This window comes from Trichosurus vulpecula, chromosome 9 (assembly GCF_011100635.1).
Source record: "Trichosurus vulpecula isolate mTriVul1 chromosome 9, mTriVul1.pri, whole genome shotgun sequence".
Taxonomy (NCBI): domain Eukaryota; kingdom Metazoa; phylum Chordata; class Mammalia; order Diprotodontia; family Phalangeridae; genus Trichosurus; species Trichosurus vulpecula.
The window spans coordinates 112,592,852-112,608,532 of NC_050581.1; the positions used below are offsets into that span (position 1 = coordinate 112,592,852).

Sequence of the window (15,681 nt, forward strand, 5' to 3'; positions counted from 1 at the left end):
TTCAGTCTTAAAGAGCCCTCTATATAATACCAGGTACTCTTGGGAAGGGTAATACTAAGAGTCTTATGTGCTAACAGTTTAGTGGGGATTAGCTAAAGAATTAGTTATAAGCAAGGCCTAGATAATTGTATGGGGTTGAAGGGGTGAGAAAAAGGGGACCTAAAAGGGGAGGAGGGAGGCATCTGAAATTGAGCCCAGAGTTCAAACTTAGTATGTCTCTTTCCTAATACATAAAAGAGGCCCTCACTGCACCTCTCCTCCCAGAGGCTGCCTTTGGGCAGAAGGGAACAACTGTACCCTGTTCTCTCCTCCCGTCTCTATGACCAGGTATCTGAATAGCCTTCGGGCCCGACTAAAGCTGTTGCACCCTAGCCCCAACTGTAGTCTTCGGGAGGAGAATCTGGTGCATGTACATTTCAAGGAAGAAATTGGCATTGCTGAGCTCATCCCCCTCGTCACCACCTACATCATCCTCTTTGCCTACATTTACTTCTCTACAAGTAGGTCCGAGATGGGTTTAGGGGCTAACCTAGTAATATTATTTGGGACTATTTCTCAACTCACTTCTTAGGCCTGAGTGTTTTTATGGGCAGGGGTCTTCCTGTACCCAGGTGGTGATAGAAAAAATTATGTATGCCCATCTTTGGGTAAGTCATCACCTCTCTGGAACTTACGTTTTCTTCTTCATAGAGGGAGGGGGGCTGTATTAGGGTCATAGTATCCTTGCCTTTTTTGTCATTTTATGAGTCTTTGATGGTCCATTGGAACAGAGGTGTCTCTCTAAGCACTGCATTTTGGGTCTTGTATAGGCAGAATTGCCTCTTTGGAGAAATCCTGTCCAAAATATAGCATTCTGAGTTCAAATGTAAAAATGATTTACCCTTAGGGGCAGCTAGGTGGTGCAGTGTGTAGAGCACCAGCCCTGGGGTCAGGAGAACCTGAGTTCAAATGTGGCCTCAGACACTTGACACGTGTACTGGCTATGGGACCTTGGGCAGGTCACTTAACCCCAATTGCCCTGCCCCCCCCCCCCAAAGATTTACCCTTTCCATTCACCTGATTGGTAAATTTATTTCACCTGTGTCTCTTGGATTTTTTCTCTATGTTCAAGCAAAAGGGCCTTACACTGGGGGAGTCTCAGCTAGTCAAGTAAAAGGGGAAAACTGGGGAACAGATAACAAGTCATGCGTCTTCCTTTTGATGAGGGGACATCTCTCTCTATCTTCTCCTTTTTAGGGAAGATAGACATGGTGAAATCGAAATGGGGATTGGCGCTGGCAGCAGTGGTGACTGTCCTCAGCTCTCTACTCATGTCTGTGGGGCTTTGTACACTCTTTGGCCTGACACCAACTCTCAATGGCGGGTGAGTCCCATGGCGTGGGTTGGCCAGCTTAGCCTGAAATGGTACAGTAATCACCTCAATGCACTGTCTGTCCTGCTTCTTTTGAAGCTTTCGTGGTCCGAAATGTTTAATTTTGTAACAGGAGGCTGAATGTTTTTCTCAAAGACAAAATTACCCATTTGATATAGCTATGTACTTCCACTCTTAATTTTAAAACCATTTAAGAATTCTAACCTAGAAATCAAATAATTTTTTAGGAGGAAGTTTTCTTTTTAAAGAAAATAACCGCCTAGTTATAATATATTAATTTTTTCTCACTTATCTTTAACTTTTATTTTATCAACTTACCTCTCAGTGTGTGATCAAAGCCCTTCACACTGGTTTGTCCTAAAACTTCAGGACAATTTCAGAAACTTGTTGTCAAAACATCCCAGGCTGATGCTTCTTGCTTAAAATTCATTATTAGTCTTTTCACTCAGTGTCTCAGCTATTCAGGCTCCTCAGGAAGATTCCTCGTTTTTTTTGTTTCTGTTTGTGTTTTCCAGTCCTCTCTTCTTGGCTTGTGTTTCCTTTCTCCAAGTGTGGCTGAAAAACGAATTGTAAAGATACAGTGACATACAGCAGAGGAGGGAACCCTAAACTCCAGCCACTCAAATACACATATTTTATTAGCCAGAAAGAATTTTCTTTTTGATCTCCTCATTCTTAGTTTCTCCTTTCTCTTTGCCTTACTTGGAAAGGCAGGAATGTCCTGATGGAAAGTGTTGGGTTTGAATTCTGCTCTACTTCCTCTAGGAAAGCCTTAGTTTCTTCTTCATGATTGTCTTCAGCTGTGTTGTAAAGAACAAACCAAATGATGCATAAAATTCTTGGCAAATTTTTTGTAAGTTCTATAAATAAATTTTTAAGTTCTATAAAAGGTGGTTGTATTAATACTGACTCATCCAGAGCTTCTGTTTAGGCATAATTTGATTTTTCATAAAATAGAAGGACCCTCATTATCTAAGTCTCCAAGGTTTCAGTTTTGTTTTGGTCTGGACCTGTGATTCAATTGGTGTAGGGAATATCGATTAAGGAAACTCCCTATACCAATGCAGATCAAATTGAGTGCCTGCCCAGCCACTGTGTTTCAAGGGACTGGATTTGAAGATAGGTCTGTCTTTCTGACTTTATGGTCACTATGCCAAACTCTCCCACCTACCCCACTTTACCCCCCCTGCCCCAACTGGTAAGAAAAGCAGAAAATAATTTTAATAAGAAAATATTCACTAATGAATTGACCATTTCTAAAAATAGTCCCCACTCAAACATCCCTATGTATTTAACAATAATGTCTATCCCTGATAAGCCAATGTCTTAATCAGTTAGTCTCTCATAGTTTTGTTAGTTTCCCTCTGCCTTGATTTCAGTAGAATTATTCGAATAGCAAAGGATTAAGCAAGGTCCTTATGGAAATTGATGAGGTCCTCAAATCTTCTTGGCCTTTTCTTCAATGACTTTTTTTATAGTCATGCTGTGAAAGTTAAAAGGAGGGTGGAGGATATAAAATATTGCACTTGATTCGTTCTCTGTTCATTCTAGGAATTACTGTTACAGTTATAACCAAAGTAAAGTCAAATAAGCTTATTTTTATGAGTTTTAGTTTCATCATTCCACAAGATAAAGTCCCAATAAAATCTTTCTCCCTGCCATTTGCTATATAACGTTGGTCTCCATTTTGTGTTGGTCTCCCCTTTAAGAAGCCATTTTCTGGTTTCAGTTATCCTTGGATAATGAAGGTCTCTTGGACTTTTTACTATTCTAGAATTCTGTTACTGCTGATAGTGGTTTAGGGTAACCCAAAAGACTTCTTTCAGATTTTTTTCTTATAGAACCAGGATCCCTTACTCAGGTCAAACACTTTGGACGGCAAATGTAAATAAAAATTTCAAGCAGAAACTTAAAGTGGTGTCATCCAACCATTGTCCACTTGATAGACTTGAACCAAAGCTCCTATTATAAAATCTAAGGCTAGTGATAGGGAGTAGGCGCTATATAAATGATATTGCTGATTATGGCAGTTCATTTTGTGTTAATTATGTCCTACTTTGTTAAAGAGAGAGAGTTTTGCTTATTTTATCTATGGAAAGAGTCTTAAGTTGCCAACCTCTAGAGGTCTGTGTAAAATAAGGCCTGTTGATTCCAAGAGTGGGATGTAGAAGCATTTGTTTTGGACCTGTCATCCATGAAAAAATACCTTACTAGACTATGCAAAAGGTTAGAAATCTAGACTGCAGTCTAACAGAGACAGCATGAGATTTAGAGTAGTAGGTGGCTATTGTTAGTATCTCAAGTGTGAGTGATAGGAATGTATTCGGTGGTATTCACAATAGTTATTCATTTTATTTCAGGCAGTAGGGATCCAAACTTTGACTTGGCATCCTTCTCTTTCCCCAGAGAGATTTTCCCCTATCTGGTGGTGGTCATTGGATTGGAGAATGTGCTGGTTCTCACAAAGTCAGTTGTATCTACTCCGGTAGATCTTGAAGTGAAGCTGCGGATTGCTCAAGGTAACAGAGTTGAGGAGGAATGTTGTGTATTTGAACTGTGGGAAAGAACCTGCAACTTGATTATAAAGTCCTGAAATGAGGAAGGGAAAAGGCAGTGGTGGCTTACCATAGCACATGTGGATCATTGGTGCTGTGTTAGGGGAGCATTAGGACATCATAAACTGCAGAACTTCTCACCCTCCTTCCCACCCCGTAAGAAGAAGGCATTCTTCCTATTCTCTGTCCACCTTTCTGTCCCCTTTCTTTGCCAGGAGTTAGGTGGGGGAAGAATGGAAACATCAAGTCGTGGGAATGGAGTAGTGTTTGTGATGGGACTTTTACATTTATAGAGTTGTGAGATTTGGGGCAAATTCTTTCACCTGAGCCTCAGTTTCCCCCGCTTTGAGATGGGAAAAGTATTGCTTTAATTGTTTCTGGGTTGTTGTGAGAACCAAATGATAGATTTTATATTGAAGTGCTTTGAAAGACATGAAATGCTAGCTATAGAAATTCCAGAAATTAAGGGTGGAAACTAAGGTACAGAGGTAATGATGTGACCTAGGTGTAGTTAGAGCTAGACCTTGTGGCACCCCCGCCCCCCAGTCTATTCTGTTTTCACTGCTTTGTCTATATTGTCTCTAGGCTTAAGCAATGAGAGTTGGTCTATCATGAAGAACATGGCCACAGAACTGGGCATCATCCTCATTGGATACTTCACCCTGGTTCCTGCTATTCAGGTAGGGGCTGTGTTTGCCCTAGCACCCTAGCTCCTGGAATGTAGTACAGCCTAGTGCATCAATTTGTCATCTCTACCTTAGCACTGAGCCTTTTGGAAGAGCTTTCTGTTCTTTACTCTGTGGGAGGTAGCTTACAGAGGAGCTGGAACCAGGCATGTGTTGGTTCACACTGTCAGGATATGCCTTGCTTGGAATTATTAGGCCACTGAGTTTTAAAGGCTGGGAAGTCCCAAGGCAAAGTGGGTGCCTGAGGCCTGCTGTACCCTAGCCTGCTTTCTGAACCCATGAAGAGAAAGAGAGCCTCATTTGAAGGAAGACTCCTCTTTGAACTCTTTCTGTATCCCTATTGCTTTGCAGAGTGCCTGACACATAGTAGGTGCTTAATAAATGTTTACTGATTTATTGAACTGAAGATCTGAACTAGGAACTGGGGGATAGGACAGATTTAGGGGGTTCAGCAGAAAAAGCTGTGAGGCACAGAGTGACTCCTATGTAAGGGTCATCATGACCTGCTTATCATGTGTTGCTTTATCCCCAGGAATTTTGTCTCTTTGCCGTGGTGGGCCTTGTCTCTGACTTCTTTCTGCAGATGCTCTTCTTTACCACTGTTCTGTCTATTGACATTCGTCGAATGGAGGTAGGAGAGAGGACTAATTTCTATTCCCCCTACCCCCCAAGCCCCTAATTTTCATGGTGGGGTCAGGGTCCATAGTGTCCATGTAGCTTATTGCCTAGATTTTGCAATCTTAGAAGACATATAGGCCTGTTGACATTGGAAAGTGTGTGCATGTGGCTACTTGGATGTTGGTATTTGCCTAGGGTGGTAAGGACTGAGGGCTGTACCTCAAAAAGGAAGGAATAAGATCTTGAACTCAGGTCTTATTTTTACCTGCAGCTGGCTGATCTAAATAAACGATTGCCCCCAGAAGTCTGCCTGCACCCGGCAAAACCTGCAGGACGGGGCCACCGATACGAGCGGCAGTTGGCCATGCGACCCTCAACACCACACACAATCACCCTACAGCCATCATCCTTTAGAAATCTGCGTCTCCCCAAGAGGTTACGCGTCATCTATTTCTTGGCCCGGACCCGGCTGGCCCAGAGACTAATCATGGTACCCCTGCCCAATCCCCTGGTTATTTTCCCCTATGTATAAGACAGGGCTGTCCAACTTAGGTTTTTATTGAAACAATAGACAATATATTGGACTAAATGACCTCCAAAGTCCCTTCCTCTTCCAAAGTTATGAGCTTAGGACAACTTGAGTTTGGCAACTTTTCAGAAGGAAGCTACCTAGGTCAGGGCTGTCCAACCAACAGACAATATATTTTGATTTGCCATTTTAGTGAGAGCTCTGTGGTAGCTCAGCTTCATTTACTAAAGCATTTAGGCAGGCCGCATAAATGGCACTGTAGACCACATTTTGGACAGCCCTGGTCTAAGGTGTAGGAGCTTCATCCCCACCTGCTGAAGTACCAAAGTCCCTCTGATCTCCTCCTCGGTAGCTCCCCCTTTGATGGGCTGCTATCAGTGCAGCATGCCCCTTGAAGGCCGGCTCCATGATCCGGGAAAAGATTGAGGGAAGATTGGGGAAATAGCAGCGGTGGAGTCCTTGTTTTCTTATCCATTCTAGTCCAAGAGGTCTTCTGTCCCTCTCTCTTCAACTTCCTAGGAGATCTCCTGAGTGGGCTCTTTCTGCCTGCTTGAGACAGAATGAGACTGATTTCTAGTTGTAGCAAGCATGGGAGGCTGTTACAGCATTAAAAGAAATAAGGAGAGGTGGAAAGAGTGGGTTTGTTAGTGGTGTGAGAGATTCTGTCAGTGAGTGGCTCACCAGTTGGACAACAGTTTTGACCTCGAGACTTGGTTCCCAATAGACATTTTCCTGGAAATGGGTCTTAGTCTAATAGAAACTGGGGTCATTTGTTCTCTGAAGTAGCCTGAAGGATTTCAACCTTCTGACCCTCAGTGCTGGGACAAGCACTGATTCTAGACCAGTGTTGAGTATGGGGGGTACAGAGGGAAGATGTCAAGGGAACTGGAAGCTGGAGAGAATAGCATCGAGCCTAGTGAACATCCCATTCTAGTATGACTCAGGTCCTGGGATTTTAGGTGGCATTTGGGGAGAGGGGCACAGCACAAGACCAAATACATGTTCTCAACTTGGGGGAAATGGTTAGTAATCAGATGGCCTTAAAGGTGCAAAGAAGGGGAGGATGGGGAGTTTTTTCCCCCAGCCTGAACTTTGTGAACTGATTGTCAGTTCACATAGCACATTACCTGAGAGATTATCCCCTCCCCATCACCCCATCAGCAAAATTCACAGGGCCAAAGTTTTTGGAGGCATTAGTGTGAGTTTATTGATCTCATCCCTGCCGCTTGCAGGTTGGCACTGTGATCTGGATTGGCATCTTGGTGTATACGGACCCTGCTGGGCTACGCACTTATTTGACAGCCCAGGTGACAGAGCAGAGCCCCTTGGGTGAGGCAGGACTGCCCCCGATGCCTGTGCCAGGCGGGGTGCTGCCCGCAGGTGACCCCAAGAGTACCTTCTCCATCTTCCCACCGGATGCTTCTAAGCTAGCAGAGAATCAGACACTGCCTTGGGAATCGCCTGATGTTCGGGAGCCCCAGGACCATCTGGACGGGGCTCCTCATGGCAGCCTGCTGGACACAGGCCCTGCCCCAGAGGTGACATGGGGACCAGAAGATGAAGAGCTCTGGAGGAAACTGTCCTTTCGCCATTGGCCATCCCTTTTCAGTTACTACAATATCACTCTGGCTAAGAGGTGAGTGTAGCAAAGGAGGAGAGCTAAGTGAGTAGAGGGGGTGGCTTCAGGACACTGTTCTTAGAACATGATTCATTTTAGCAGGAAGCTTTTTGATAAGTATTACTAAATTCCCCAAGAGAGGTGCATGGACTGCTGGTGCTTGGAAAAGCTATGGGGAAAAAAGTTTAGGATTTTTCCCCAGCCCCTTTGCCCCTGAGCTGAGAGCTGGGTTCTTGATTGCCTCTTCATGAGGGTCAGTTATGAGGCATTGCATTGTCTCCTCCTCATGTCAGGGCACCTGGCTGTTCTTGGTACAGATTGGATAGCCAAGGAAGGCTTTTCATCTGGCCTCATCATCTTTCTGCTTTGCTTCCTCATAGGTACATCAGCCTACTTCCAGTGATTCCTGTCACCCTCTACTTGAACCCACAAGAGGTTCAGCACCAACAGGAGGCTCAACATTACTGGCCCCTCAAACCCTCCAGCTCTGGAACTGCCCAGGGGGAGGGCCAAGGGAAGGCATTTGAAGGTCCTAGTAGGACCCAGGTCCATGGAGATGTCACTCTCTACAAGTAAGGGCTGCTACCCCCACTGTCTTTGGCTGGACCAGAAGTATCAAAAGGGTTAGAGAAGTGTGAGAAATTGGTTACCTGATCATACACTGTCTAGCAGCGGTGGGGAACCTGCGGCCTTGAGGCTGCATATGGCCTTCTAGGTCCTCAAGTGCAGCCAAAAGGATCTGTGAAGTTTGGATTCAAAGGGCTGCACTTGAGGACCTAGAGGGCCACATGTAGCCTCAAGGCCGCAGGTTCCCCACCCCTGGTCTAGGGTGTAGGTGCTCCTAACCACTAGTTTCCTGTCCCATTTCTACCTTATTTGGGTTTCTAGGGTAATAATTGGGAGGTGGGTAGTTTCTCATGTAGTTTCTAGGGTGTGGGTATTGGGGTTGACTGGAGCTGATCCCACTGAGTACCATCTACATGCCGTGCCCACAGGGTAGCCGCGTTAGGTCTGGCTTCTGGTATCTTGTTGGTGCTTTTGCTCTTCTGCCTCTATCGAGTGCTCTGCCCCAAGAACTATGGACAGCATGGGTCCTCCCATGGCCGTCGAAAGCGTGGGGACCTACCCTGTGATGACTATGGATACTCTCCACCTGAGACAGAGATCATTCCTCTTGTCCTTCGAGGGCATCTCATGGTAAGAATTGGGAATGAGCTGGTTTTGTCCCCTGCAGAGTCCTTTCTGGTTCCCCCGTGTCTCTTGTTGCTCCCCACCCCCTCCCACCCACACCCCCCGTGAAGTGGGAGGACAGTTGGGGATCTTCAGGTTGAACAAGGACAGATCCCATCACAGGTCACTCGATGCCAGGAGATGGCCATGCATCCCTTCCCTTGGGGTAAGCTGGATTCTCTTCACCTGGCAGGACATTGAGTGCCTCGCAAGTGATGGGATGCTTCTGGTGAGCTGCTGCCTAGTAGGACAGATCCGGGTGTGGGATGCACAGACTGGGGACTGCCTTACCCTGATCCCCAAGCAAGGGTATGATTCCTTCTCTTATCCCTTCTTCCTGGCTTCAAAGGTTAGTTCCTTTCTTCACCTGCTACTTAGCTCTAAACATTGGCATGAGATCCTTTTCCTTCTAACCCCTTTTCCATCCCCAAACACATTCCTATCCTGGCACCTTCCTTTCTCTACTTACTAGGCTTCGAAGGGACAGTGGTGGTGTGTTTGATTCCCAAGAGAGCTGGGAGCAGCTATCAGATGGGGGAAAAGGAAGCCCTGAGGAACTTGGAGACAACTCCCAGCTGCGGCGCCTCCTGGGTCCGCCACAGCCTCCACTCTTTGGTGACCAGCCTGACCTGACCTGCCTCATTGACACCAACTTTACTGAGCAGCCCCAACCCCCACCTTTAGAGCCTTCCCAGCCTGAGCCAAGACACCGCGCTGGCTGTAAACGACCCCATGACCCCCCTGGCTATGATTTCAGCCGATTGGTGCAGCGGGTATACCAAGAGGAGGGGCTGGGCCCTATTCCCTTACCAGCCCTAGGACCCCCATCCCCAGTTTCTTCATTCCATGGCCCTGAGGATGAAGCCTGCTCACATCTCGAGAAGGGGTCACCCGTCCCTACTTGGACTCCCGACACAGAGAGCTCCGTCTGGAGCCTGGACCTGCAGGGGAACCTCATCGTGGCCGGGCGCAGCAATGGCAGGCTGGAGGTGGGGAGGTCAGGCGGCGAGTTGAGGACAGAGGAAAGGGACACTGTGTTTTGATGAGTGAGCCTTGAGGACAAAGGGCCAGGCTTTGACTTTCTTGACTCATTCCCAAATGGGATTGGCTGGGGTGGGGGCCAGAGGAGGGATAGGAACCCCAGGTCCCCAACCAGTAGCACTAGGTAGAGAATCAAGGACTCTAGACAGGCTCAATTTAAATCCACCCACTTCCATCAAAGGAGGGCGAGTCCTGCTCTTTCCCATAGTGGCTGGGAGGGAGGACCTAAGTCTGTCCTTTCCAGGCAGGAAGTCAGGTGGGGCTGTCCCTCACTGAGCAGGGTCCTCATGGCCTCTGGGTTACAGGTGTGGGACGCCATCGAGGGCACCCTTCGCTGCAGCAACGAGGAGGTCTCCTCAGGCATCACTGCCCTTGTGTTCCTGAACAAGAGGTGAGGATGTGTTTCCTGGGCCAGGATGGCTCTTGGACCCCTCTGCAGAAGGGGCATCTGGGTCAAAGGTACAACAGATAGCACTGTGAGTCTTAACCCAGTAGAGAGTATCGAGGTCTTTTGAGAGGGAAAAGGGGAGTTTAAGGGAGGGTCCATGTAGATAAAGACCTGGCTGTGAGACCTGCCTTACACCCTTACAAGCTGGGTAAGGTACCTTATTTAATCTCCCTGGGTCTAAGTTTTCTCAACTGTAAAATGAGAGGGTTGAACTGTATCTAGGGGCCTTGGAAGCTCTCATCCTTGGTCTTATGGGTACCTGGGGGCAGGATTGGAACACGCCTTCCCTAATTACTATTGTGAGGTCCCCTTGGGCCTTATACCCAGCTTCTAGCATATATATCCCGCCCCCCCCCCCCCCTTCCCTCCTAAAGGCTGCAGGCATTACTATTCTGTTTCAGGATTGTGGCTGCCCGGCTCAATGGGTCCCTCGATTTCTTCTCCTTAGAGACTCATACGGTCCTCAGCCATTTGCAGTTTCGAGGTAAAGAGGGGATAGGGTGGGTCAAGAGAAGATTCTATGGAAAGTGAGACTGATTTATAGCAACTTTTTCACCCTGACCTCCCTGAGGGTGGGGAGGAGTAGGAGTGATGGGAACTGGGTTAACTCTCTAGCTGGTGTTAGTGGGTGTGGGAAAAGATGACTTCCTTTCTACTTTGGGTTTCTGCTCACTTTGAGCTGGTTTTCCCCAGGGACTCCAGGCCGGGGCAGTGCTCCCTCATCCCCAGTGTACAGCAACAGTGATACTGTCGTATGCCACCTCACCCACACAGTGTCCTGTGCCCACCAGAAACCTATAACTGCCCTAAAAGCTGCTGCTGGTCGTGTCGTGACTGGGAGCCAGGACCACACTCTGAGAGTGAGTATCCTTTGGAAGCTTGGGCTGTCTTGAGGAGGAGGGTAGGGAGCAAGAGTGGAGGGAATGGAGACCCATTAACAAGGATTTCTTGGCTGAAGGTGGTGAAATCTCTATTGGAGCCACAATTGACCTCCAGAGGACCTTTTTATATATGAACAAGTGGGATATATATATATATAGAGAGAGAGAGAGACAGACACACAGAGACAGGGTGAGCTTTGAAAAATCAGGGTGGGAGTCAGAGCTCTGATGTGCTTCATGTCTCAGGTGTATAGGCTGGAGGACTCGTGCTGCCTCTTCACCCTGCAGGGCCATTCAGGAGCCATTACAGCTGTGTACATTGACCAGGTGAGATCCAGTATGAGCCCCTAGGGAAGAGCTAAGACAGGGCCAAGAGCCCTTGGGTGGGGGAGGGTGGAATGGACCTTAGCCACATTTGGCTGACTGCACATGATTCTGCCTGTGGGTGAGGCTTCCACACTAACCCTATTCTCTTCCTGATCTTGATTCAGATTTCAATAGAGATGAGTTATCAAGTTCTGAGACCCTACAATAACCTAAGTTTTTCCATCTCCATTCTCTCAGACAATGGTGCTGGCCAGTGGGGGGCAGGATGGAGCCATCTGCCTTTGGGATGTTCTGACAGGTAGTCGAGTAAGCCATATGTTTGCACATCGTGGAGATGTGACCTCGCTCACCTGTACCACCTCCTGTATCATCAGCAGTGGCCTAGATGACCTAATTAGCATCTGGGACCGAAGCACTGGCATCAAACTCTACTCAATTCAGCAGGTGAGAAGAGAGGAAAGGCAAGGCGGAAGGGCATGGGGTGGTGTTTTTATCTTGTCCCGCTCCCATTTTAAGGGCAAATGGGTTATAAAAGAAGACTCAAGACCCCCATATTGGGTGGGACAGGAAGGTAGTACCTATATACTACGAACTACAGTATCTGTAACACTTGTTCCCCTCAACTTCCTTAGGACATGGGGTGTGGGGCCAGCCTGGGTGTCATCTCAGACAACTTGCTGGTTACTGGAGGCCAGGGATGTGTCTCCTTCTGGGATCTCAACTATGGGGACCTGCTGCAAACTGTCTACCTGGGCAAAAGCAGCGAGGCACAGCCAGCCCGCCAGATTCTTGTGCTGGACAACGCAGCCATTGTCTGCAACTTCGGCAGTGAGCTGAGCCTGGTATATGTGCCCTCCGTGTTGGAGAAGCTGGACTGAACCAGGGTTAATACTGGGCCTGAGCACCCTCTCCAGAGTCTTCGTAGCAGGCCTGGACTGGAGGTGACCCAATAGTGGTGACCAGGCTTGGAGCAGGAAGGGAATTGTCCACCTTTCTGGTGGTTGGGGAGGACAGCTGTTGGTAAGCTCCTATCCCAGTAAGGGCACTATGTGTCCTGTTAACTGGTGGACCCTGTGCTAGGCATAGGGAGTGTTCCTTCTGCCTGGCATCTCTGGCTCTCCCTTTCCCCTTTAGTGGGACCAAAGCTGTAGTACCTGAGGGTGAAGGAGAGAATAGGGTTGGCTGGGTTTGCCCTTGGGATTTTTCAGTGTCTTCCCATCTTGCCAGTTCCCTCTCTTAAATAAACTTTTTTAAATCATGTAATATATAACCACCATGAGCTACCTCCATCTATGCCCTATAAGGGTACATAATTATGTTTCTGTTACTACTTTCTTTCCCTGTGCCCACCTTGAAGAAAATAAGTGGTGGGTAGCATTATTAATAAACCCATTAAGTGTGGCCAGGCCTAGTTAGCACAAGAGGTCTTTGGTGTGGTATTCACACTCCTGAAGAGGGAGAAAAAGCTGTATTGCTTTAGTCCACCATAAAACTGCCTTCTGCGGGGAGGCTGGTTTGAATAGTGTGGTTGTACTGGCGGGGAAGGCAGGTAGAATGGGTGAGTGTGGCTGCATGATTGACCCACATAAGAAAGTAGAGGAAGGAAGAGTAGGAGTCTTAGTGGAGTTCAGGTTAGCTTACTGTGGAGGGTATTATTGAAGATATGAAGAGGCTCTTTGGCCTCACTAGGGCGGGTGGGCATGTGTGCCTTTGTCACTTGTGCTGAAAGAGGCAGTTCTGAACATTTACATGGGGCCCTGCCCTACAGACTCTGCTCCTTTACTTTAGTTGCCATCAGTAATCCCTCAAGGCTAACAGAATATTGGTTCCAAACCATTTAGTCCTACACAAGAAAATCACTGGCAGAGCTATGGACCAGCACTAAGGGCTTGGCTTTGTGCCAGGGACTAGAAAGTTTTAAGGAAGAATATTCATTGGATTCCAGCTCCTAAACGCCTTCTCCCCCAAGTTACTTAACAGCGAGGAAAAACGCCCACACTAAATCTCCCAACATCAAGCCAAGTGTGAAGGAAAACACAACTTAAAGTCAAAGACTGGGCTATCTATACACAACCTTATCTCGCTATCACATAGCCATGTAGGTGGCCTTGGGCACTTTCTAAGCCGAGGAGAAAGTAGATTATCAAGGGCAGAAGGAGAGAAGGGAAGCACAAGCAGCAGCTGCATATAGGTTGGTTTATTTTAGTAGCAAAGAGCTGAAAAAAAAATTCAGGTCCCAAGTAAGAGAATGGCTACTTTGTTCATGGTCTGCCCCTAAGAGTCAGGTCCAGTTAGTGAAGGGCAAGAGGTGAGTGCTGAAGTCAGGTCAGCAGCTCCATGCAGTCAAGAGAAATGACCATCCTAGGAGAAGGACTTCCACTAGACCAGGGCTAAAGGCAACAAGAAGTGTTGGGGAAGAGGTGGGCTTTGACTTCTCCCGAGTTGTTCCTCTACCCTGGCCCTTCGGCAAACCTCCAGCGCCTTCCTCCTTGAGGGCCCCAGGAAGGCGTGGGAAGTATTTCCCTGTTCCAGAAGAGAGGCAGCTCAGATTTTGGATTAGGGACTTAGCAGGTTTAAAGGAAAACATGTAGTGTAGGGAGTTAGAAGCCATTGGATATCCATGCCTCTAGGTCCAATTCATGTCTTATTCAGGGTCCAGAGTGGGTCCAAAAGGCTGAGAGGGTCATCACTTGGGCCAGTGCCCCGCAGTCCCTGCCCATTATGAGCCTGCAGGAAGCTCTGCTTGCTCATGCGTTGCTTCCCCCGCAGGGAGCTGTCCAGGGAAAAGGCCTCAGGAGTCAGGGAGGCCAGTAGCTCTAGAGAAGAAGTAGAAGGCCCAGGACTAGGTGCTGCAGGTACCTGGCTCTCCTCCTTAGGCTCAGGAATTTCTGGCTGGGGGGAGGAAGGAGGAGAAGGTGAAGGGGGACTGGTGAGCTCCAGGAGGTTAGGTGTGGTAGGACTAAGAGGCTCAGCAGGACTAGGAAAGGCTGGAGGAGGGGGCTCTTGCCCGCCTACTTGGGGCCGGATGCTAAGCTTGGCAATGGTAGCTTGGATGGAACTGATGGGCATGTCCGCACCCAGCACCAGGTCCTGGGGGTCCTGTGGCAGATATGCCTGAGGAAGGAGAGAGAAGAGACTCAGGGACTCCATCTACCCTCTGCTACTCCATCTCCCCCATTCCTGCCCTCCCTACCCTTCCAGCCTTCCTCTACCTTCTGGGCCACACTGGAGTTAGCAAGGGGTCTGCAGGCAGAAGGGGGTGCCACCCCATGACGCTGGAGCACCTGCTCTACGTGTCTCAACACTGCTTCATGACAAAATCGGAGGTGCAGCTGAAGAGAACAGTGACTTCAGTTCAAGGGATCACCTTAAACTCAGCAGCCCAGCTCACCCTCCCTCTCTAGCCCTACCTTCTCTTGTAACATGTGCTTCCGCTGTTGCCGCATCTGCCGGACCAGCTGCGTCAGGGCAGGAATCCCGTTGCCAGCTTCTACTTCCTGCACAGCAGCGTATAGCAGTGCAAAGGCTCCAGTGCGGCCTACGCCAGAACTGTGAGAGCAGGAAAAGGAAAGGAAGGGGGGTGAGCACGAGTTCCCCAAGAGAATGCCCAGACACCGCTCTCCCCCAGCCACTCTGGCCAGTACCTGCAGTGCACTACAATGGGTGTGTGCAGAGGCCGCTGATGCAGGTAGTGGGTGTGCACCTCCTGGATAAAGCGAAGCAAGTTCCCTGGGCTGTCTGGGAGGCCCCTGAAAAGGGGAGGAGAGAAATGAGTGGGGGCCCCAGGACCAGTACAAGGGTAGTGGCTATGGGGACCTCTCAGGTTCATATCGACACCCCTCTGCCCCCTTGGGTTAAACGCACAGCTCAGGCCAAGTGGGGAAGTGCAGGTGTACGAGAGAGCGTTTGAGGCTTTGGTCTCTGAACTGCAGGCTCAGCACACGTTCCACGTGGGTGTCTGTGGTCCGGACGCTGCTCAGCACCAGGCTTAGAGGGCCCTGCACCAGAGGTTGGCCCCTCTCCGTGGGGAAATACTTGGCCACTTTCTGCTGTAGGGCAGAAAGACAGAGGAATGAGTTGTCAGAAGCTGACCCTGGCCATAGCAGAAAGGTCAAGGGTTCTTAACCTAGCACCTACGAATTTGTTTTTAAAAGTATTTTGATTAAAATATATTTCAATATAATTGGTCTCTTTTGCAATCTCTGTATTTTACACTTCTAAAAATATTGTTGGGGTAGGATAACAAAAAAACTTAAGCCTAGAGTGAAAAGGATTGAATTCCAAAGTCCAGAAGAATCAGCCTGGACCAATGAGAGGGTGGTAGGATAGAAAGGCCACCCCATCTTAGATAAGACCTGTGTTCAAATGTCAGTTCT

At 48.1% G+C, this 15,681-nt stretch overlaps 2 protein-coding genes across 3 annotated transcripts in view; one reads left to right on the forward strand and one right to left on the reverse strand.

The window, feature by feature from the left end:
- Positions 1-12,572, forward strand: part of LOC118831548 (SREBF chaperone) — a 104,583-nt gene extending 92,011 nt beyond the window's left edge. For both annotated transcript variants that reach the window (XM_036738927.1, XM_036738928.1), the window contains exons 7-23: positions 328-500; positions 1,237-1,363; positions 3,779-3,891; positions 4,513-4,607; positions 5,146-5,244; positions 5,503-5,721; positions 6,993-7,396; positions 7,759-7,950; positions 8,374-8,575; positions 8,802-8,917; positions 9,081-9,597; positions 9,955-10,040; positions 10,499-10,581; positions 10,791-10,957; positions 11,225-11,305; positions 11,543-11,749; positions 11,938-12,572. In XM_036738927.1, the coding sequence (XP_036594822.1) occupies positions 328-500; positions 1,237-1,363; positions 3,779-3,891; positions 4,513-4,607; positions 5,146-5,244; positions 5,503-5,721; positions 6,993-7,396; positions 7,759-7,950; positions 8,374-8,575; positions 8,802-8,917; positions 9,081-9,597; positions 9,955-10,040; positions 10,499-10,581; positions 10,791-10,957; positions 11,225-11,305; positions 11,543-11,749; positions 11,938-12,183 (3,127 nt within the window). In that variant the 3' untranslated portion in view covers positions 12,184-12,572. The remainder of the gene's footprint in view (positions 1-327; positions 501-1,236; positions 1,364-3,778; positions 3,892-4,512; positions 4,608-5,145; positions 5,245-5,502; positions 5,722-6,992; positions 7,397-7,758; positions 7,951-8,373; positions 8,576-8,801; positions 8,918-9,080; positions 9,598-9,954; positions 10,041-10,498; positions 10,582-10,790; positions 10,958-11,224; positions 11,306-11,542; positions 11,750-11,937) is intronic.
- Positions 12,573-13,481: 909 nt separating this feature from the next.
- PTPN23 (protein tyrosine phosphatase non-receptor type 23) overlaps positions 13,482-15,681 on the reverse strand; it is a 43,888-nt gene continuing 41,688 nt past the window's right edge. The window contains exons 21-25 of the mRNA XM_036738930.1: positions 15,170-15,354; positions 14,950-15,054; positions 14,716-14,854; positions 14,518-14,637; positions 13,482-14,419 (exon numbers count right to left, since the gene is read on the reverse strand). Coding sequence (XP_036594825.1) covers positions 13,943-14,419; positions 14,518-14,637; positions 14,716-14,854; positions 14,950-15,054; positions 15,170-15,354 — 1,026 coding nt within the window. The 3' untranslated portion in view covers positions 13,482-13,942. The remainder of the gene's footprint in view (positions 14,420-14,517; positions 14,638-14,715; positions 14,855-14,949; positions 15,055-15,169; positions 15,355-15,681) is intronic.